The following is a 22,847-nucleotide window of genomic DNA, read 5'->3' as shown; positions in this document are numbered from 1 at the left end:
ATGAAACAGCATCTCTGATAAGTCACCGCAGCTCTGCTGAGAAACTCGATCTTGTCTTACTTTCTTTCCCTCCTCTTCCGTCTTCCTTCGCTCTCTCTCTCTATCTCTCCTTCAATGTATTTTTCTCTTTCATTAGGGCTGTCCGTCCCTCCTTTCTTTTCTATCCATGCTCTATTTCTCCTGTGTCACTTCCGCTGCATTCTTAAATTGCTTTAGACCCCCTCCACCCACCCTCCCCAACACCACCCCCCTCCTCCAGCCTCCATCACCACCATCACCCCTGTGTTTCTGTTCTGCAGCGAAAGGAAAAACCCATCTCCAGTTTGTTGCAGTGTAGCTTATGTGAGAAAACACCTTGAACAACCTTGACATAGTCTCAAAACTTGATGTCTGTCAGGATCAGTCATATACTTGTGGAGCCCACAATCTGGGTTTCCCATAGTAATCCAGAGTTGAATTTTCACTGCTGGTGTTTGCTGTCTGAAGGAGCAGGATCCAGACATGACTAATTATGTATAAATATAAATATATTACTATACTCTCTGCATTCACATAATGTCTTCTCTGTCTCTGTCCCTAATGTGTCTTATATTTTATTCAATCTTTATTTTACCAAGGTAGCCACATTGAGATTGAATCTCCTTTTGAAAAAACATGTTGTGGAAAGGTCACAGAACTTAGAGCAACACATTGTTTTGGCTATTGATAGTGGACTGAGCGTAGTGTTCTCGCTCAATGCCACTCCCAACAGATAAGTCAGTCTGGGAGACAGTACTATTTTATCAGATGAATTGTTGGAATATTCAGCCAAGAACACACTCCACGGCTAGATATTATAAAAGGGTATGTATCTGTGTATTTAGACAGTCTTGTCCTCTGAAGAGACAAACTCAGATTTTTTTAAATTAAAGGACCTCTTCTCCAGGTTGATTGTTTCCACCACAAACCCAAAACATTAAAAAACAATTAGAAACACATCCATATTGAAACAGGTCACCAATTCTGTGTTTAGCATCTGAAATTTAAATGACGTCATTTAAAATCCAGTTGATTTCATTCAATGTTTGTAAATCTCAAATGAAAGCATTAGAGGCAACATTTTGAGAATTTAATTTAATTTGCAAATAAAAAGAATTCAAATTTTTATCCAGGGTCATTTTTTCCACCACAGAAGATTTAGTGTGCCCCTTAGCTTTTCAAGTTTGCATTCCGATTAGTGCGTGACCGAAGCATTAGATAAAGTAGTAGAAGATTATCAATCGGAAGTTCCAAACCCACACACACTGCTCTTAAATGTTCCCCCAGATGCAAAATGGTTTACAGTTATTGATCTTTGTTCAGCGTTCTTTAGCATGCCCCTTAGCCCTTCAAGTAGATATTGCATTTGCATATATATATATATATATAGGAACGAGTCCTATACATACACAAGGATGAACTGCACAGCAATACAGTATTTGTAGACGGCGCCTGCTATAGAGAAGGAGACCATCTGTCAGCAGGAAGTAGAAATGACACTACAACAGTCCTCCAATCAGGACAATGCCCACAGCCCTGCTCAGCGCAACTAGCAGAACTAATTGCTCTGACCACAGTGTGCGAATTGTCAGAGGTGTGGTGTCTGCCACTATTTGGAAAGCCACATGGAAAGCTCCAGGGTTCAAGAGGCCTGATGGTTTACCTATACAACACCATAAACATATAAACTGTTACAAGCAATGATGAAACCTGCAAAGCCTTAATAAAGTGTGCAGCTCAAAAGTCAGATAAATCCTTTATAACTACAGGCAACAATCCAGAATATTTAGCAGCTAAAGCTGTGGCCACAAGCAATCCAAAGACAACACTTGGCAGAGCTGGAGGATCTGGTCATGGAAAAAGACTTGATCCTCCTACAAAAAGAAGCGTCAATAGCCGAAAAACACCTTTGGGAACAAAAACGAGCAACACAGGATTACAAGGGCATATGCGCATGGTGGTTTTGTTGTGGCCACAGACGGTTTCCTTCATTTTTTAATACATGATGTACATGGGCTAGCCCATTGTGCAAGGGGGGAGGTATTAAGAAAAATAACGGAATGGAATTTTTGAGCTCCAAAATTATAACAAGTAGATGCACTAATAACCAGGTGTGAAACATGCCTAAAAGGTAGTATCAGGAAAGGAGTAACTACTCTAATAGGACATATCCCAGTCCCTGAAAGTCTGTTTAAACATATAACAATGGATTTTGTAGATATGATTAAACCCATACAAGGAAAAAGATACATGTTGGTAGTAGTGGACAGATTTAGCAGATGGGCAGAGGCAGTACCAGCCAAACATAAAAATGCAGATACAGTGGCTAAATTCCTGTGCAGAGAAGTTATAGCAAGATTCGGTATCCCATCAATAATAAGTTCGGACAATGGCAAGGAATTTGTAGAAAAAACAGTAGGAACAAAAGTACAAAAATTAGGAATTAGGCAAAGGCTAGGCTGTGTTTATCACCCCCAGAGCCAGCGAATGGTAGAAAGAGCTAATGGGGTAATAAAAAACAAATTGCTAAAGAATATGCATGCACACAGGAATGAACTGGGTAGATGCACTACCAAATGCTTTGATGTCCTATAAAGGAAGCATGAATAGAAAAACGCAACTAACACCGCATGAAATGCTCACAGGTCGACCCATGCCTGCACCAGTGTACAAAGGATCTGCCAAAGGGCCATCCTTAGAAATTATGGAAAAAGATATGAAAGCTTTCTTAAGACAAATAATTAATGTGCAAAAAATAATTCATGATCATGCTGTCACTATACAGATAAAAAAAGGAGGTCGACAAAGATCTGGCTCCATCCATTAAACCAGGAGATCAGGTGTTTGTTAGGGTATTTAGAAGGAAGTGGAGCAATCCAAGAAGAGAAATGTCCCTATAGGGTGGACAGAGCCACCACCACAGCAGTCCAAGTGCAAGGATCATCAACATGGTATCACTTAAACCACTCTATAAAGGCCCCAGAAGAAGCAGAGAATGAGGAAAATCCAATTCCTGAAGAACCCGAACTCCAGAAGAAAAGACAGGAAAAAGGAACCAGAAAAAAGGACCAAGTGGAAAAACAACCAACTGAAATCATACAGGATGATGGGAACAGAGCCACGAGTAACACTGATGATTCTATTGATGGGACACCCACTGCAAATGACACCAATGGTCAAAGCTTCTCCCCAAATGCCGCAGAATCTCAACAAATGACTACCACGACCTGGACCTGGGTTCCTAATGAAATTCTAAGACCTCTGGCCAATCATGGGACCTAATTTCCATGATAAAACAAGCGGTAGTAGAGGTCAGAATGCTTCTGCTGACTTTGTATCCAACAAGGGGGGACAAAAAAGGGGATGGAGTCAAGATCAACTTCCACCATCCCAAACCCAGTTGAAAAACGATATATACAAGCTCAGGACAACGACTGAACAAAACAACTTGAGTAACTGTTACTTATGATCCAAAGTGAGAGCTGAAAAAATGCATGTCACAAACACTAAATTCAGTTTCTTTCCCCACCGACGCTTTGGTCAAGACATCACACCACGGGAAAATAAAAATAAAGAGAGCCTATGAACCTGATTCCCGAGTCACCATAGATAGCTTAGCACAACCCAGGGGTATCCCAAATGAATTCAAGGCTGGAAATCAAAAAGCAGCAGGACTCAAATCCATCTTAGTGTGGATCACCCCAAAGAAAATGTCGACTGGATCAATTAAATCTATTACAATCAACAAAGATTCATCAACTACATTGAGGAAGCTCTCTTAGCATTAGGGCAAACAACTATGCGCAACCGGTGCCATGACCTGGAAAAATAGACAAGCTTTAGACTGGCTGCTGGCCTAGAAAGGCAGAGTACGAGCTCTGATAGGAGACTTATGATGTACCTTCATTCTCGACAATACTTCCCTGGAAGGAACATTCACTAAAGCCTTGGACAAAATTAAGAACATCAGAAAGGAAGTAAAAGAGAATGTGGGGTATGAGAAAGACGGGTTCACTTGGGTAGAACTGAACTTTACATGATGGGGGCCTGCCCTGTTGAAGACTACTCCTACTCCAACAGTAGCGTGCCAAGCTCCAATGAAGTGACGTGCAGGAAGACATCCTGTGTCACCAACGAGGGATCTGCGTTGGAACACAGACAGCAAGTAAAATCAAGTATTTGTGGACTAACTACTCTTACAGGAAATCTCAAATCGGTATAGATATGGCCACTGTACATCCCATTGACATGTATCAAAAGAGTTCCAGTTTGTATTCAAGAACACATGTATCACAAGAGTTCCAGCCTGTACTCACTATATTCTAAGAATTGTAAACACACCTGCAATAAGTGAGATTTATATTTGGTAATCTTTTTCTGTTTATACAACGATGGTTTTGCTTTTTTTTATCCATCATAGAAGTATTGAGTGTAGACAGTTTTTTCTGATAATCAAATATAACCACGATTGAGAATGTTTTTGCATAAAATGTAACACAGGTAAGCAAAGAAGGCCCTGAAGACTCCCTTCAGGGTACTCAGTGTATGTACTCAATTGCCTTGCAAGAAAATAATGTTTGGGGCTTAGTAGCCCCAAAAGGGGGGAATTATGAATTGGAAAGGTCACAGAACTTAGAGCAACACATTGTTTTGGCTAATGAAATGGTGGACTGAGTATAGCGTTCTCGCTCAATGCCACTCCCAATAAATAAGTCAGTCTGGTAGACAGTATTATTTAATCAGATGAATTGTTGGAATATTCAGCCAAGGACACACTCCACGGTTATAAAAGGGTATGTATCTGTCTATTTAGACAGTCTTGTCCTCTGCAGAGACAAACTCAGATCTTTTTCATAATCATTTCTTCTCCAGGGTGATTTTTTCCACCACAAACCCAAAACATTGACAAACAATTAGAAACACATCCATATTGAAACAGGTCACCAATTCTGTGTTAAGCATCTGAAATTGAAATGAAGTCATTTAAAACCCAATTGATTTGATTCAATTTGTAAATCTCAAATGAAAGCATTAGAGGCAACATCTTGAGAATGTGTTTTTTCTACTTTTGAATTTTTTTTTCTGCTGTCTATCTTGGCCAGCTCTCGCTTGAAGAAAAGCTTCTTTCAGTGGGAATTTCCTGGTTAAAAAAAGGCTGAATACCTTTTCCCTAAAAGGCATCCAATGATACATTAACAAAACAAGGGCTTTTGTTTTTTTAGGGAATTTACCTGAACTAATAACTGATATTTTGGCAAGGGCTTTTACTTCCAAGTGCCTCTCTCAATTTTGACAGAGGCATTCCTTTCCTTTCTCCAAGTGGAAAGCAGACACATACTTTATAAGAGACTAAACTGATTAAATGTCATACACTTTCATAGTATTCAGATGATCGAATTTACTGGAGTTTCATTGTATTTCAAATGACAACACGGCTCAATCCTGGTAAACCTGCAATTATCTGCCTCAGACTCTCCCTGTGTCGTCCAGATGGCAGAGGGCTAATGAACGATGAACTTGTCAAGTTTGCCACGGAAAAAACTCATTAGCAGGGAAAATAGACGGCAATGCCAAACACTTTTAAAACTCATCTGCTGTTACTTTCATTAACAGCAGATGTTTTACCTTTCTAGTGTTGCATAAATTCTTTATATGGCATTGCACCTGAGTATAATAAATGCTAATTAAAATAGCAAAATAAGGTCCACAAAAGCATGCAACAACGGGAACGTTGTTGCATGCTTTTGTATTTTGAAAAGCCTGAAAATAAATCTTGACATGTATACTAATATAATATAAAACTATTTGGTTGCAATCTCTAAAATATTTACAGAAATCTATTGTTTGTTACTATGTCCAAAACGTATGATCACTGAGCTGCTTCCAAAATGTTTACTCCAGGCAATTATCCGCAATGTCTAGTGTTCCCCATCCTGCTCCCCAATTCTCCTTTCAGCCCAAATCAGATCGAAACCCACGTCCTTATGTAATCCAACCAGTTATTTTTATTTGCTCACACCTAAAAATTACTCTGCTGCATTCAGATGACTTTGTGTTTCTATCTTTCCAAACAGATTGAGAACCTAGCAGAACTTGGAGTCTTGTGGTCACAGAGATTCTGCAGCGTTTGCCCTATACCTCTACCTCCCCACTCTTTTACACAATGTACCTGCAGTCAGGGAGTGCACCTACCTTGGCCTGCCCCGAATCTTAAAAGTCTAGTTCTATTATTAGAGTCAGAAACACTGCAGTCCGCACCTGAACCGCAGGCTAGAACCCCATTATTTCCACCACAGTGGTGCAGGAAGAAACGGATGAAATATTTGTTTTGGTGTTTATTTGTTTTGGATATACACAACAGCGCAGTGGTGGTCAACTTTATTTTTTGGAGTATAGCCTGGAGTATACTCTTGTATTATATCATGATAGTAAGTTCAAGGCCTGCATTTCCCCTGACTTTTTCTACGAGGCAAAAATGGGAGCTGCGGTTGGTAACTGAACATCATGTATTAGCAACCCCACAATGGTGATAAGTGATACCCGTGATGATCAGTGATAACCATGCAAATTACCCCCGCTTTGGCATCAAAAATGGAGAGCAAATATGAATTGCGAGCAAATGTGAACATAGGGAGGTTTTAAAGGTGGAGGATTTTTTCACCACAAAAATCACGCTGATGGTAATCTGAATTCTCACTCAATAAAATTGTAGTCAAAAGCCTGTAGTCACTGGGGAGAAAAGTGGCTAAATGTTTTTATTTCCCAGTGAATGGGTGCGCTTGGTGGATAATCATGTGTCATCATTTTTACCGGTACTGGAATTTTGTCGGCTACGATCTGTTATTTAGAAGTAAGAAGAAATATTAAGTAAGTAAGAGTTATTTAAGCAGCTAGTCCCTCCCGCCCTACCGGCTTTGCTGTGTTGCTGCGTTGCTCCCTCCACCTCTCCTGCATCCACCTTTTGGGCTCTACTCTTCTGTCCAATGGGGGGATTCAAACTCATTACTCCTATATATCGAGCTCATTAAGTATGCCTATGTTTGACGTACACCTCATTGGGAGTGATGAGCAGTAAAGCCCAGACGCCAAACTCAAACGATACAAATCGAAGAGTTTAGAGCTTTAAAGATGCGCTTTAAAATGCAAAAAATACCAGCCCTGTCCTTCAACATAACACTGTACAGTATAAGCTCTTCAAATAAACAGGTGACTTGAACTGAGGTGGCCTCCCTGTCCTCAGATCAACTCCCAGGGCTGTTTACATTGGAGCCAAAATTTGAACACACACACCGCTTTGGCAATTAAACTGCCGTGATAAACAGGCCACTGGGTTAGCACGGACAAGGAAATTAAACTCCCCCACAATAAAAGCTGACACTGATTCACATGAGTGCCTCTGTTTCCCTGATATCCTAATTACGGAGGTGATCGGGGGGAAGTGTTACAGCCAGAGTTAGAGCCAGCTGTGGGAGGTGACGTCAAAAACGGTCAAGCTTCTGCTTCGCGTGGGTCTTCTGCGACGTGAACTCCCTGGTCATGGGTGCAGACCGAGGCTCAGTCGAGGCTCTTAGTGAAAAGCGAATGTGGCGAGTCTGCAACGGTTCATGGAGTTCAGTAGGCGAGATGCATAGAAAAAACAAAGCCATGGAAAAGTCATGGGATTTAATGTATCCGTGTTTCTATTTTTTATCTTGCGTTATGTAATCACAGCCTCTCTCGTTAAAAAGTCAGACAAGCCTCTGAGTGTTGGCTTGTAGCAGTTGAAAAAGTAATGACTGAAGAGTATGTATGTATTCATTTGTTTTTGTTGTAATATTCCTCTCGCCTTGTCTGTACAGTTCAAATCCCCCCACAGCAAACCTGGAAGCTTGAATCCCAAGCATACATTATCGTATTCATTTTCATGAAATCAGAAACACACACACACACACCACACACACACACACACACACACACACACACACACACACACGCACACACGCACACACACACACACACACACACACACACACAAAACTCAGATAGTCTCCATGGAAGATAACACTTGTCCACTGTAGCACTACACTGCAGTGCTTCAGCCTTTGCTCCAGTTGAATACAAAACAAGACGGGGGGAAGCCCTAGTGTACCTCTCCTAAAAGCCGGCCCCAAAACGAGAATGAATAATGAATAGAGATTCCCCATTCGGTCTCTCCACTCGCTAGTTGAAAGGCTTACAAACAGCGCCTGCATGAAGCTACGAGTCACACATCCCTCTATGCTAATGGATCTTGCACGGAGGGGTTGGGCTGTGCGACCGGGCTGTGCTAATTGAGGCATGTAGATGTTCTCGCGCCAGGAATGGAGTTGTCAGATGAGGAAGATGCGATGTGGAGCTGCTCCAGCATTTGGATCGGTGGACGGGAGATGCAAGTTTGACAACGTTGCAAGTCCGTGCACGCCCGGGCACCAGCGGGGCACATGCACATGCACACACAAATCCACGGTCCAGACCACTGTGGGCACTCTGGAAGAACGGGCTGCCCCCTGGGTGAGGGTGGGCTCTGCATTGATGCTGAGTGACGGTAATGATCTCCCGAGCACAGGGGCACGCTGGACTAAGGCCAGACCGTCGGATGAGGCTGTCAAATGGAATCACTTCTCATCGCCAACCCCGAAGTTCCATACCAGCTACTATGGAATAGAGTAGAATAAAATGCGGCATATAGAACCTTATAGATTTCTAGTGGCGTTCCTATGAGCATTTTTACATTTCAACTGAGTACCTTTTTATGAGCCAGACACCAGGGTTTGGACATGCACATTGTTGGTTGGATGCTTCCTTCTGAGCCACCTTAAATCTGTTTTGTGAAGACAATTCTGAACAGACAGCCACACTGAAAACTCAAATACATCTAGCTGGGTGTTTGTATTTCTGAAATTATGTTTGTCCACGTGGGCGGGCATTTGCATGCACATACATATGTAAGTGCGTATGCTAGGCTGCGCATACAGAGAGTGAGTAATTTCTACATTTTCCTGATTACCCAAAAAATAATGCTGCTGAGTTTCAGCAGAGGAAGCAGCGCCTCTGCTTGAGCACCATTAAGCAGAGGGCTTGCTTCCAATTTTTGTTGTTTTTCTTTTCCCTAAATGCAGACAAAACAGGGACTCAGGGACAAAAAGAAGTCAGGCCAGTCTTCAATTTTAAGCCTTTCGCTTTAATTTGCCGCACTTTCTCTCTTTCTCACACGGACACACATATTCATCCCTTAGTGATTTCCCCGGCGTGTCTAATGTAACCTTCTTTCCCTCCTTCCGTAGGCTGTCATCTTTTAAACTTTCCCCACCTTTCCCTCGCTCTTCCCTCTTCTCTCCACTCTAGGATAGAGCCCCAACATGTTTGGGTAATGAATGGCATATTCAGGTCTTTGATGTCTCTCCACAGAAAAATATATAATTTTCTACACCTCAAAGCAGAGGGAAATAACATAACATAACAAATACAACACAAACATACTTTCTGTTTTCAATTAAAGGCACTGTCTCTCGTTACCTCTTTCATCTTCTCTTTTTTATTATTGCTTCCTGGTTGAGGTGTTCCATTCCTCCACACGACAACAGTGGACTGTGGAATGTCTCATTTCAATCGCACAGCACAAAGTCTTCAATGACACGCTTGGGTAAAGATCTCCACATCTATCTACATTCTCAGGTCCAAGGCATTGGGGGAATTTCATTAACAGACACTAGATAGGATACGCTCCATCAACATTTGAGAACCAATTAGAGTTAAAAGGTGAACGCGTGATCATGATAATATACATTATGTGATACATCTCCATACCAGACTAAACTGGATTTAGCCAGATCCCATACCTCATGAGGATCTCAATGAAATGGAAATATCAAAAACATTGTTTGGCATTTAGGAGAATCCTACTGCTAACAATTACCATTAAAACAATATATCAACTGGGGGGATTATCTATAAAGACACATTATTAAAGGTCTCTTCTTCTACTAAATAATGTAAAAGATAAAATTAACAGAGGAAAGTATGGAGAATATACTTAAGATGCAGGTATAAAACTCTATGCCCAGGGGCAACAGTAGTTGCACCTCTATCCATCTAAACCCAATGACTACCATCATGAACCTTGCAACCATTACAGTGTAACCATTGCCAGTGTTGAAGCCAATGTGGAAGTACCTTACACTGTAGTTGGTCTAATAGATGGCATAGATACTGCTTCAGACAACCTTAAACTGAATGGAAGTCAGAATGGAAAAAGAAGAAACTTACTGTAACAATGTGAAACAAAGTTAATGTCTTAGGGTCTCAACAACTAACTTTACTCCTTCTATAAGTGTCTGGGTTGTGATTTTAAAAATGAATATTCCACAAAGAGGATATTATGGGTCAGAGAAAGATATATTCGGGGGTGGAGTTGCCTTGATTGGCAGGTCCCTCATTCACATTCAACTTTTTGATGGTTTTCCGCCAGACATTGTTTCCTGTCAAGTTGGCAACAAGCATGAAACCCACAACTCGCGGCTTCAGATCCTGTCCTCAGATATCAACAGATTACATCACAGACACTATGCCTATTATTTCTACAGTGTATGCTATCAACTCTCCATTGAAAATTTAAATACATGATGCAATGTGCACGCATCACTGTTTGTGCCAAAATAATTGCTTTGTGTTATCTATCAAGGATCAATGTTGTGTAATGGAGGAAGAAAAAAATATACTGACCTCATTAAAGTGTGCTTCTTCCTCACAGTTCTCCACTATACGGCTGTAAAAGGACAGACCTGGAAGGTGAAGAGAATGATGGAGGTTAAAAATGGTTTAAATGGGACATTAAAACTTCCCATTCCATTAAAGTAATGGAATGGGAAGCATAGTGAAGTTAGCGCTCCTTGGCTGACACACATCAGAGCATAAAGCATTTATAGGCAAAGAAATACCCCAGGGTATTCATATTCAAAAAATAAATATTAGCATTTGTTTTAATCTTCTTGTAGCAGATGGGTACTGTAGGCGGAATTCACAAAAAAAGAATGGAGATAATATGCTGAATACACTTTAACAGATGTTGTTTGTTGTTGCTTTACTTGGATGGATATGGATACTGGATGTGGATGGATATTGTACTGTATTTTACTACCTGGCAAACCCCATGTAGGCGTGTTTTGTATGAATTAATAATAAATATTACAAAACATATCAGAATAGGATCATACACATAAATGATGACATAATGACCTAAAAGAACCCACAAATAAACAGTCAGAGGCTGACTGGAGCCACGGCAGACAAACAAAAGAAATGGCAGACAAATAGAGCACTTTAATATGACTCATAATAACCCTGAAAGTGACAGGGGAGATAAACAGAGAAAGCAAGAGAGCAAGAGAGAGAGAGAGAGAGAGATAGAGAGGGAGAAATTATGAATGAAAATGACAAAGATTTATAGGAAAACACATGGAAAGACAAAAAATGAATTTCCCTCATAACAGATAGACAGATCGACTACTTCAGTGCTGTAGATCCACAAGAACCTCAGTGTCCCAACAAAAACATAAAATAAGAATCACACAAAACACACTCCACTGTATCCAATATTCCAATATAAACCTGAAAATAATAGTGTTTTGATTGAAAGTGGCCTGATGTCTACATAGAAAATAGATACAACAATAAAATATTCTCAGCGAAAATAACACCAAAATGCCTCATGGACGAGGACATCAAACAGTTATCATCTGGCTGTTTTGTGAGGTGAGGCTGATGACCAGAAGTGCACAGTGTGCAGTGTGTGTGTGTGTGTGTGTGTGTGTGTGTGTGTGCACACCCCTTTGTTAATGAGGCAGTTTGCTTTCTGTGTCCGAGGCATTGTGTGTTGTGTGGGCGTTGATGCTTGTTTGAGCGCAAGTGGACAGCTGATGCTTACTGAGAACACACACACACATGCACACACACACACACATATATACTATATATACAGTGTTAGTCCACCATTGTGCAAAAATACACACACAGACGGGCATTCATCAGGTAATTACAGACACTGTCAGTTGGACTGTGATAATTGTTTGAAGCGGACATTAATAAATTCTGCTTGAGCGCTTCAAAACTCAACATCTTGTTTCTACACATGTCCACATGAATTACCATATTTGGTGGCACCGGTTTCACATATGGAGCTGCTAACTCGTCCACGTTCATGTAAAGGGCAGGGATTTCTGAAGCTAAGTCAAGTCAAGTCAAGTCATACTTTATTTATCGAGTGCATTTCATACCAGGGCAAGCTAAGATCTTCAGACAGCGACTTGCATTGAATGGAACAATGGTGTAGGAGACACAAGGGTCAAGGTAATGAGAGCCTTGACTATACGCTTTATTACCCTGCTGCAGCCATTTATTTCATTTCGTTAATCAAAGCAGCCAGAAATCAGTCTTCAGTTTTCAACATTTTCTAGGGCCCCTCAAATTCAAGTCAGCCTGCGTTGGGTGTATGTGCACACATCAGTCTGTTGACAATGTCAATTTGAATTTCGCCCTCCCTTATCTCCTCCCACTCGGAAATCCCTTCTTTAATTAAACAGATATCCTTCAAAGGAGAAGAAATGATAACTCAAATGTCAGCGTCAGAAAATAATACGCCTCCTCCATGAGCCAAAGCGGAGGCATCGCGGTCACCCTGATGTGTCTTAAACCAGCCGAGCCGCGGACCATGTCAAGACAACATAAGGTGCTGTCGACCAACCCCGTGACAACACTGTTCATCGTGGAGCCCTTTAGCAGTGGTGAACAAATAAAGCTTTGTTGTAGGGTTAGGAAGCCGTAAACACGCATACACACAAGAATGAAAACAAGACTTTCCGAATTGTAAATTAAATGAACCAGGATTTCCTCTGAGTAGAAGGCAGCCAGTCCATCATTTCCCTCTGGTTATTGAGAGACAGAAAAGGTAGATAAAAAGCACCACAAAGACACCACGATAGTGCGTAACACAATGGAGGAGAACGGGGCCAACAGCTGCTCCTCTCTAAATCGCCCTTTCATTTTACTGGGATTTCAGACGGGTCAGTGTTAAACGCAGTGGAATCAGGGTATTGGTGTCACACTGCGCCTGCACTGTTAGCAGACTTCCCTCGGGGTGCCAAGTGTCTCGTCTTTCATCCTGCGCCTGCATTCCGCCTTCTTACCCGCTTACAGCCGATGACAGGCAGGAACAAAGAGGAGCTCCAGTGAACAACAATCAGGAATTTGACTTGACTCGGGGTGCAATCAGCTATGCCAAAACATTAAGCTGGAAAACACAAGTTCGTTGAGAAAACAGAGAACAATTGGAAGTTGAGCAGACTGACATAGTTTGGTTTTCAGTGAGTAAAAATGAACCAAAGAAAGCGTGATACAAGCATTACAAGGCTTGAGCTTCACTGCTTTTGTCCTACGGCCATGACAGACCAGCATATAAGGAAATTTGCCCAACAAGCAACGTGAACAGCAGAAGTTTAAAGTAAGACAGAAGGTTTCTGGCAAAGAGAAACATAAAAGAAAAGTGAGAGACAAGCTGTTAGGTCATCTTCAACAAAGTGGCGCTGATTGGGTTTCTCCGTGGCAGAAATAATGCCTTCATCTCACATTTAGTTCTGACATACACAGTAAGACGCGACACATCATCTGTTTTGTCTGACCTCCTTCCTCCCGCCTCAATTGTTGGAGGGAGTTTGCTCTTTGATAAGGCCAGCGGCACTGATACTTTGTGCAATATCTAGTACACAAAGACTTTGGGCCGGATCAAAGACTTGTTTGCAGTGAGATGGCATAAATCAGAAATGTGTTTTGTTTTTTTATCCTTCAGTTTCTCCCTTTATGATATCCATTCTTTAAAATAATGTTTTTTGCCGATTTTCTTCTGGAAATTATAAAAAAAATAAAATAAAAAAATGTGGAGGCCTTGAGATGGACTGACCGAGAAGCTCCCCCTTCTCCCTCATATCATTCTTAGCTTTAGGGAGTGATTGATTGAAATTATTAACAGACAACAATAGATAAGCTGTGCAGTGGTATCTCAACTTACGACTGCATCTACTTACGACTAATCCTAGATATGAGTAGCGAATTTGTATCGACTTGCGACCGACTGCTCCAAGGTACGACCGTGGAAATTTGCAGTTGGCGCGTTGGCGGCCAGTCAGCAGTCAGTCAGCAGTCAGTCAGCAGTCAGTCAGCAGTCAGTCAGCAGTCAGTCAGCAGTCAGTCAGCAGTCAGTCAGCAGTCAGTCAGTGGGCGACCTACATCGTGTGTGCACGTAGTTCGTGGTTTATTGATATTTTTTTCATATTGACTGTGTTTGTGCTGTGTATTTTGTTTATTTTCACTCTTCATGATTTAATAAATTCAAATAGGAAAAATTGCTTCGACATACGACTGTTTTAACACACGACCGTTCTTATAGAACGTATTACAGTCGTAAGCCGATGTACCACTCTATTATGAAATTCATATGCCACATAAAATAAGGAAACCACCTCTCCTTTATGTTTACTGGAGCCTGTCGAGACGGATGGCATAACATCTCCACTCTACACCGGGGGTTGTAGAGGTTTTTGGTGTTCTTTTTACTCTAACAGGGCAGGGAGTTTCCCGGCAAGGCCCTTCCCCTCCAGACAGGAAGTTGTCTGAGTTCACAGGAAACTCTACTGACAGCTGCTACCAGGGAAAAGGAGCAAAGACTATCAACAGCATCTCAGAGGAGGAGAAACACCGGCAAAGGCAAGACACACATCAGTAAAATCTGAAAGGAGTAGGCAAACAAAACAAAAAACATGCTATTCAGAATTTGAGTAAATTCTGATGAGCTGATCTATTCTAGGTGAGGTATATATACTGTATAAATGACTATATGTTGATCAGTATGAGACCATTAACTTGTATTGATATCAAATATGTGAAAAGGCTGACTAAATGAATGATATTACTGAGCAGGGGTAAAAGAGATGAAAAACAAGGCAAGAGAGAAATGGAAGAGGAAGCACTGAGTAGTAGATGATTAAACAGAAGAAAATAAAGACTTCCTCTGCCACGTGCTGAGATGGGTGTTCAATGCCAAATTTGCACCCCAACTGTTTAATAATAAACATTGTACTCCAAGAAATTGTGAACTGCATGAACAAAAACACTCCAATCAAACCATCAATTTCCTTAAAAAAAAAATCCAGTTTTTAACTAAATGACTGATGATGAAACTAAATTTATACATAATGTTTTGGATTAAGGGTTTTGTTTTTGTCATCTCACAATCAGCCTGGATACAACTTTATTATGTTCTCATTCATAATTAATCATGATAGGCTCTTTGGAAGGATACCTGTATAAAGTGACCACAAGTTTATCTGTTGTTTTTTGCCTGTCACCATCACCATTATCAATCAGAATAATGATGATGATAAAATTGATCATCAGGAGGCTGTTTCACAGTGCATGTGAGGTGGATATTAATACTGTAAGGGCGTGTGTTTAAATCGTTGCTGGTGTTCAGGAAATTATCAGCTTATGGAGTTGATGAATAGAGTCCAGATTAATTCAAAGTCGGCAGTTCGTTTAGCGGGACAATCCTTTGCGTTGATTTTGTGTGATATCTAAATTGTTTTTTAGAGTTAAGAATGGGGTTGAGGATAGTTTCCTTGGGGATAGGGAGAGCAGTGAAGAATACTTTGGTGGTTTTGTTTTTCTTGATGTCAGGTATAATTTTAATGAATTACCCAGCGTAAATGACGGTGGGTAGGCTATTTGATTCAACTCTGGCAATCTATTACATTTTCTTGTCAACGCAAACTTAATAATTCCTCTCTTAAAGTGATTTAACACAACCCCACGACACAAATAAAAATAGTAAGAATGAGAAAAAAGGGGGGACATTTTCAAGACCCTCTTGGTTGTTCACAGAATGATGCATATACAGTCGAGCTTTACAGAAGAAAATCAATGTGCTCTTTCACATGCATAACACGCTTGTGTGATGCTAAAAACCCATGTGCATACTGCAGGTTGTCCATGTATGAAGAGGGCGAAGGGGGTTGGGGGTTGGGAGGAAGGGTCAGATAGAGTTTTTTAGCCCCCTATGGATGCTGACAGCAGTGAACTTAATAGAGATCAACAGAGATGCTCCACTGTCAAACAGTTGCTCTCCGAGGTGCTGAAATGTTGCCTCTTTTTCCACTCTCGCCCTCTTTCATTCTCTCTCTTTCGGTCTCCTTCTCTCTCTTTCTCTCTGTCTCCGCTCTCTCTCTTTCTTTCGCTCTTTCTCTTTTGGTCTCCATCCCTCTCTTTCTGTCGGTCTCTCTGTCTTCTCTCTCTATCTCTCTCTCTCTCTCTCTCTCTCTCTCTCTCTCTCTCTCTCTCTCTGTCTCCTTTCTTTCTCTCTCTCTCTCTCTCTGTCTCTGTCTCTCTGTCTCTCTCTCTCTCTCTCTCTCTCTCACACACACACACACACACACACACACAGTGAAACAAGCATATTCTCTCTCTGTAGTACATAGCTCATGCACGAATGATCGATGATACAGATTAATCTATTGATCCAACCCTGTAATGCGCCATACACCCATCAACAGCCCCATTGTTCATTCAATACAGAGCAAGAAGAATAAGTGTGCAAGGGACAATAATGGCCCGCGTCGGGCGCGGTGATGACCACATGGAGGAGTTGTAAAATGCAACTCTGCAATGCCCTGAGGAAAAGCGACGGGAATTACCCCCAAACCGATCAATACATCTCTAGGCTTTTGTTTTCGGTCGTTTCAATCGCACATTAAAGACAATTTATACTTAATGAAATGCCAAGCTGTGAATCCATGAATCGCATTCACGAGTTTATGAATGAATATTTCTTGTAAAGCAGTGCGCGTCCCGCGTCGCAGAGGATCTTGGCAGGGGTGACGGGGGTGTTCCCCAACTTTTGCGCACGGACTACGAGTAGTATAAACCATTTAATTCCTCATTATTCCTCATCCCAGTTGCTTAAGCACAACAGATCACATGATGTATTGTTCAGACTTAGATGTGACGAGCAACACGGTTAAATAGAAAACGAATATATACTGCACCTCGGAATGTAACTTTGGCCATTCGGTCCCCTTTCCCTCGAAGAAAGGCAACTGTCTTGAGATGAACCAAAAGAGCCATAATGAAGTCCTGGGCGGAATAAAATATTCCGTATTCTTCCAAATCCAAAAAATACAAATAAAAACTTAAGGTGAGGGGAGTTTCTTATTTGAAAATGGTTTCAATGTACGTCCAAATCCGGTGAAAACAAAAAGGGGTTTCCTCATTATTCAGACATGATGTACATTTTCGTGTGCTGACACAAAGAAGTGGCTTCAATTATTGAAAGATTCTAGTTTTTGGCTCTATGCTGACGCTATGCGCTCCGCGGCTGCAGCATCCTGACGCGCGCTGTGGAGTGGGAAGCCGCTCTAGGAGGAATAGGAGGGGAAAGATGCTGGAGCATTATTAGTACTGGGAAGGATTATCTGACTGGAAAATAGCACTACAGTCCAATCAATGACGGGCCTTAGTAAAAAAGGGAATTACTGGAACACATCTTCACCATAAGGCGTAAGAGTCGCTATCAAACAGAATAATTTAAAATAAAAAAAATACTTCTGCACTTAATTCATCCCCGGGGGGAATTGAGCTGTTGGAGCAGCAGTGGGGATAGGAGTGTGGAGTGTAAAGGGAGGAAAAGGTGCGCACGTTTCAGATTTCTTTCAGATTTGACGTCCGCCGTAGCGATGCTGCCTAAAGGACAGTTGCCAGGCAACCGTTTGTTGTCGCGCTTTGCGTATAGCTGTGGCTAGTTTACAAGGCTCAGTCCTTTGCTGTGTATTTCTTACCGTGCCTGGGTTCCAGGTAGCCTATGCAGTATGTCTCTCAGAGGGAATGGCATGAAGATCACACAAAATAATGGGACCTACACCCCACCTGCTCTGATGCCCGGGTGAGGGTCTCTAAGATGCCTGATTATTGTGGATGTGTCAAGAAAGGCTACAGGTTTTAAATGGTAATCCGTGAGATTTATTTGAGAAAAAAAATCCCATATTTGATACCTTTTTAGCCGGTAATTAATAAGAAATAGCCACTCAATGTATCTGTGTTGTGCATATTGCTCCTCTGCTGTTTCCATTGTTGATGCAGGGATCAGGGAGATAGCTGTGGTCAGTAAACGCTCAATATGAACAACCATTTCAACCAACATAAGGAGCCATACTTTTGAGAAAAGAAAGTGACCTTGGTGTTTTTGTAGACTCTATAGTGTCTTTGTAGATTCAAATGGAATTCCGGGACTGGCAATGTTATCCACCGAACGCAAGATTATCACTTTACTCTAAAATTATAACATGAAAGCCCAGACATTTTGGGCTTCTTTGGGCATTGAATGGATTACTTGGCACAGGAAAGAAAAGCAAATAGCTGTGGAATGAGTTGTTTATAATTTTGTGTAACTCCAGGTTCAGCGGCCACATTCCATACGCAAAATCCTCGTACGGACACCCGTTTGGGAATGCCACCGAATACTTTCGGGAATACAGCATCAGGGGCATGTCTGGCTTCAAGAACCCCTCAATCAACACATTCCCTTTAGTCTCCACCAACAAGTTGACGACCCCTCGGGGACTGGCTCACAACCGAGCGGTCAGCGCAGCATACTGGAGTCATTTCAATGTAGACTTCAAGCGTCAGATGGCGCTCAAAACCTTTGGGCAGGTCAGCTTTGTGAGACTTTGTGTTTCAGAAAGTGAAGAATACACATTCTGTTAAACCGTAAAACTTAAATAATTACCAGACATCTCTATCCCCAGCTCTCCCAGAAACACCGGGAAAGATACCAGGACAAGACAGGCACTAAAGAGAGAGTCAGTTATTTCATCATCCCAGTGAATGAATGCGACAAATACAGACGAGACCACGTCAGACCACATCAGCAGATGTAAGATAACTGAGTGTTGAAGGAATGATGTATAACTTGTATTATATATATATATATATATCTATATATATATATATTTTTTTTTTTTTTTCAGTCATAATGTCACATGCACACCTTAATTTGTAGTCTCCTTGAGCACATCAGTGCTTTTAGGGTTGACTTGTTTATACGTAGGTACAAGAGACAGCATACATCACAGTTTGGGCATGATATGGAATAAATAAAGGATTATGATTCATTTTGAGGTTTAGTAGAAAGATAAATGACCGTTTTGCACTTTATGAAAACACATCAATAAAACTGGAATGTAGCTATGCTCTTTGATACAAGCATACCAAGAGATGGCCTATTACATGGCAAGTTCCTTGTCGCCTCACACACTGCCCTGGGTAATCATATGCAGGCACATGCTGACACAAATAACCTCAGGCAACCTGTGTATAATAAGACAGGACACCCTACAGTAAATCAGCAGCCGAGTTAGGTCTCACGAGGGATGGTCCTCACTCTTTACTGTTGCCTAATGTTTTATGCAACAGAAATTCCACAAGACACATTTTGCTCTCAGTAAAAAGATTAAGGTATTGGGTGTGCTATTACTCATATTGCTCATTATAAGCAAATATAAGGGCGCTCGTCCACTGAGTGTTGTCCTTGTCAGGAGCAGACAGAGACCTGAATTGACAGTTGCAAGTTGAATGAGAAAGATGATGGGTGTGGTCATCTTTTGGAATAAGTGTACCTCTGCCTTTACTTAGAACCAACCGGAAAGGTTCCTGAGGTTGTAGTGGTTCAAGGAAGTGGTCTATAGTCTTCTCTTAACCTCTCTGTTCCTTAATATTGGTGAAATCACAATGGGAATGAAGCTCAGCCTTTGGGAAGACCAACCTTAATGAGCCGTCTCTATTGGGGCAATTTACTCAAAAAATGATCCATGTGACCGATACATGTAGACTCTGGGACATTCCATATACCTCAGCATTCCAACTAATTGGCCAAACTTTGTATCCAATCTATACTGTACATATGATGTCCATAGTGTAGTATTCATATCATACCCCATACCTTATTCTGTATATAACATCTTGCTTCTAGCATTACTTGTACTTACACCTGCACTTTCTATACTTATACCATATCTGCACTACCTACTGCTATTGCTGCTCATGTTCATAGTGTTCTACTGTATATCTAACATATTCACCACCACTGTTCTACTGTCGATACTGTTCATACTGCATAAACTGTATCTTATTTATTTACACCGATCAGCCACAACTTTAAAACCACTGACAGGTGAAGTGAATAACATTGCAGGAGCAGGAAAAATGGACAAGTGTAAGGATCTGAGCGCCTTTGACAAGGGCCAAATTGGGGATAGACGACTGGGTCAGAGCAACTCCAAAAGGCAGGTCTTGGCCCCACCTCGCAACTTAAAAGGATCTGCTGCTAACGTCTTGGTACGGTTCGGAATCAAATTTGCAAAGCATTTTGGTATGCAGTTCGTTCGACATCGGATTTGCAGCATGTTTTCTAAATGCTGCCCATATGTTGTCGTGATAGTGAAGATGTTTTCTTAATTTGCTTGTGGGTGATCTGTTTGCATGTGTTTTCTTAAGTTGCATTGTGTTGAGCTCTCAGGGCCACCATATGGGTCAGCACAAAAGATCCATACTTTCATACTTTATTCTATTGAAACTTAATTATTTCTGCTGTAATTTTGTTAAACTATAAAAGGAAGACGGTGAAAACACTACAGAAAAACAACCTCAGGCACATAGCTGGATTTTACTTTCAAATCTAAACTCTTCATGTTTAATGTTCCATTACCATCTATTCCTAAGGGCAGAGGTAGAAAATAACAAAGTACAAGTTACCCTAACCCTAACCCTACATTTCAAATATCTTTATACTGTAACTTTTTACTATACTACACTTATATCACAAGCAAGACCAAGCAAGAGGAACCAATCCACCAAACCAATCACATTGTGTTTTCTCTCCAACTTTAGGTAAATTCCTGTCACCACTACGGCAGGTGGTTGGCCTCCATTACATCATTTTATTGTTATGGCCAAAGCTACTTTGAATGAAGGGCACTGGATATGACGACTCATTTTACTTGTAATACTTGAAGTACATTCAAGGGTATGTACTTATTTACTTTACACAAGTGGAAATGAATGGTACTTTCACTTTTGCTAATTTACTCGAGTCAATTTGTGTCCTGGTGTTTGCACTTTCAGCCAGTGGTCATACTACAGGTGTAGAAGTCATTCCCATTTCCTTATACGCACATATGCTTCAATCAATTGAAGTCAGAACTTGCAAAACCTCCTTTGACCTCCTACTCCCAAACCTGCAAAGGAATGGCAACCTAAGTCGGAATTTCGGGACAGATCGCTCTGGTCTCGAGTTTAACAAGATCAGAATAAGTTTATTCCCCCCAAGTACGTATTCGGAGATGAGGAAATTGTCATGGTGAGCACTGGAGCATTTCTCTCCAGATTATTAGCATAAATACACTTTAACAGTCTGAAAATATATATCTTTTTACTTTAGTAAAAGGTTTGCGCACGTCATCCACCAAGGCCCAAATTTGTATCACAGTATTACTAGTACTGTCCATGTCACAAACAGCTAGGGAATAGTTGGAAGAGCCACAATAACATTCAACCAATTGTTCGTTTGTTCGTTCGTTCTCTCTCTCTGTATTCAAATGACCTGGTTCTTGTTCGGACTACAACCCTACAGGTATCTTGTCCCACCGTCGGTCAGTGCGCCTTCCCCATAATTTCGCCCCCTTCACCTCCACAGACTCCCGCCGAGCAGGGAAACGGCCCCGAGCCACAAGTGTCGACACTTCCAGACGCTGCCGTCTGGAATCAGAACTTCTCGTGGGGAGCGGCTGGCGAGGGACGTCTTCTTCCAACGCAGATAAAGGCCCCGAGGGACAAGGAACGGCGTCGGCCGATGGAATCGCACGGATGAGCAACTGCTGTTTGTGTTTGATCAATTCTGAGTATTTATTTGTGAAGGCTTAATCTTCGCAAACAAAATGGAAGATTGTGTTGCTGTGGTTTCAAATCTTTTTTTTTTTTTGTTCTTCCTGCACTGTCAAGGGCTGAGCCAGTCATCTGTTTCAGCCTCAATAAACAAAAAAGGGGGGGGAAAAAAGCGTTTTTGGTTTTGGTCGGGGACATCAAGCTGTGTTCTACGCAATCTACTTTGAAAAAGAAAATGGGATTCGGTGACATAAGGCGTGTCAGCTTTATTTTTTATTTTTTTATTTTTTTTGCTGGCTTCACGGGAGTTACTGTAGAAGTGTCAGGAGATTTGGTGGAAAGACGAAGCAGATCATTCGAGAAATTGAAAACAAAAGGGGCTGATGTATTGCTGGCTGGAAGCTTTTATGCGGAATGAAGTCTGAACATCGTGGTAAACAGTGCGCACTGTTGTAGGTTGTACATTTTACAGTGGTTTCCGTGACACAGATAATTTGCTGATGCAGAGTAAAACATCCCTCATGCACACCGCCATCGGGTGGTCACAGCAAGTATTTGTGGGGGGGGTGGGAGCCCACAGCAGACGTGGATTTACCAGCCCCGCCGAAATCCACATTGAAGCGACGAGTCCGTGTTTCTTTGTGTGCACTAATAACGGACACAAGAAAAGCGTGGACACCGATACTTTTCATACAGCGATTGAAAAATATGAAACCGTATCGGCTCTCCACAAGCAAACCGACGAAGTCGTTTGCACTGGAAAGGACGCTATACAACCAACGTGTATTGTTGTTAACACACTTATAGTTGACATTACTATTATTGGTTTATTAATA

The 22,847-nt window shown here is 41.4% G+C and overlaps 1 protein-coding gene across 2 annotated transcripts in view; it reads right to left on the bottom strand.

The window, feature by feature from the left end:
* otofa (otoferlin a) overlaps positions 1-17,202 on the bottom strand; it is a gene marked incomplete at both ends in the record, with an annotated part of 92,837 nt that extends 75,635 nt beyond the window's left edge. For both annotated transcript variants that reach the window (XM_079996979.1, XM_079996978.1), the window contains 2 exons: positions 10,759-10,817; positions 17,124-17,202. In XM_079996979.1, coding sequence (XP_079853105.1) covers positions 10,759-10,817; positions 17,124-17,202 — 138 coding nt within the window. The remainder of the gene's footprint in view (positions 1-10,758; positions 10,818-17,123) is intronic.
* Positions 17,203-22,847: the final 5,645 nt, after the last annotated feature.

This window comes from Zeus faber, assembly GCF_960531495.2.
Source record: "Zeus faber genome assembly, chromosome: 2".
NCBI lineage: Eukaryota > Metazoa > Chordata > Actinopteri > Zeiformes > Zeidae > Zeus > Zeus faber.
The sequence above is the reverse complement of the archived record's forward strand: the minus strand, read 5'-3'. Positions and strand labels throughout refer to the sequence as shown.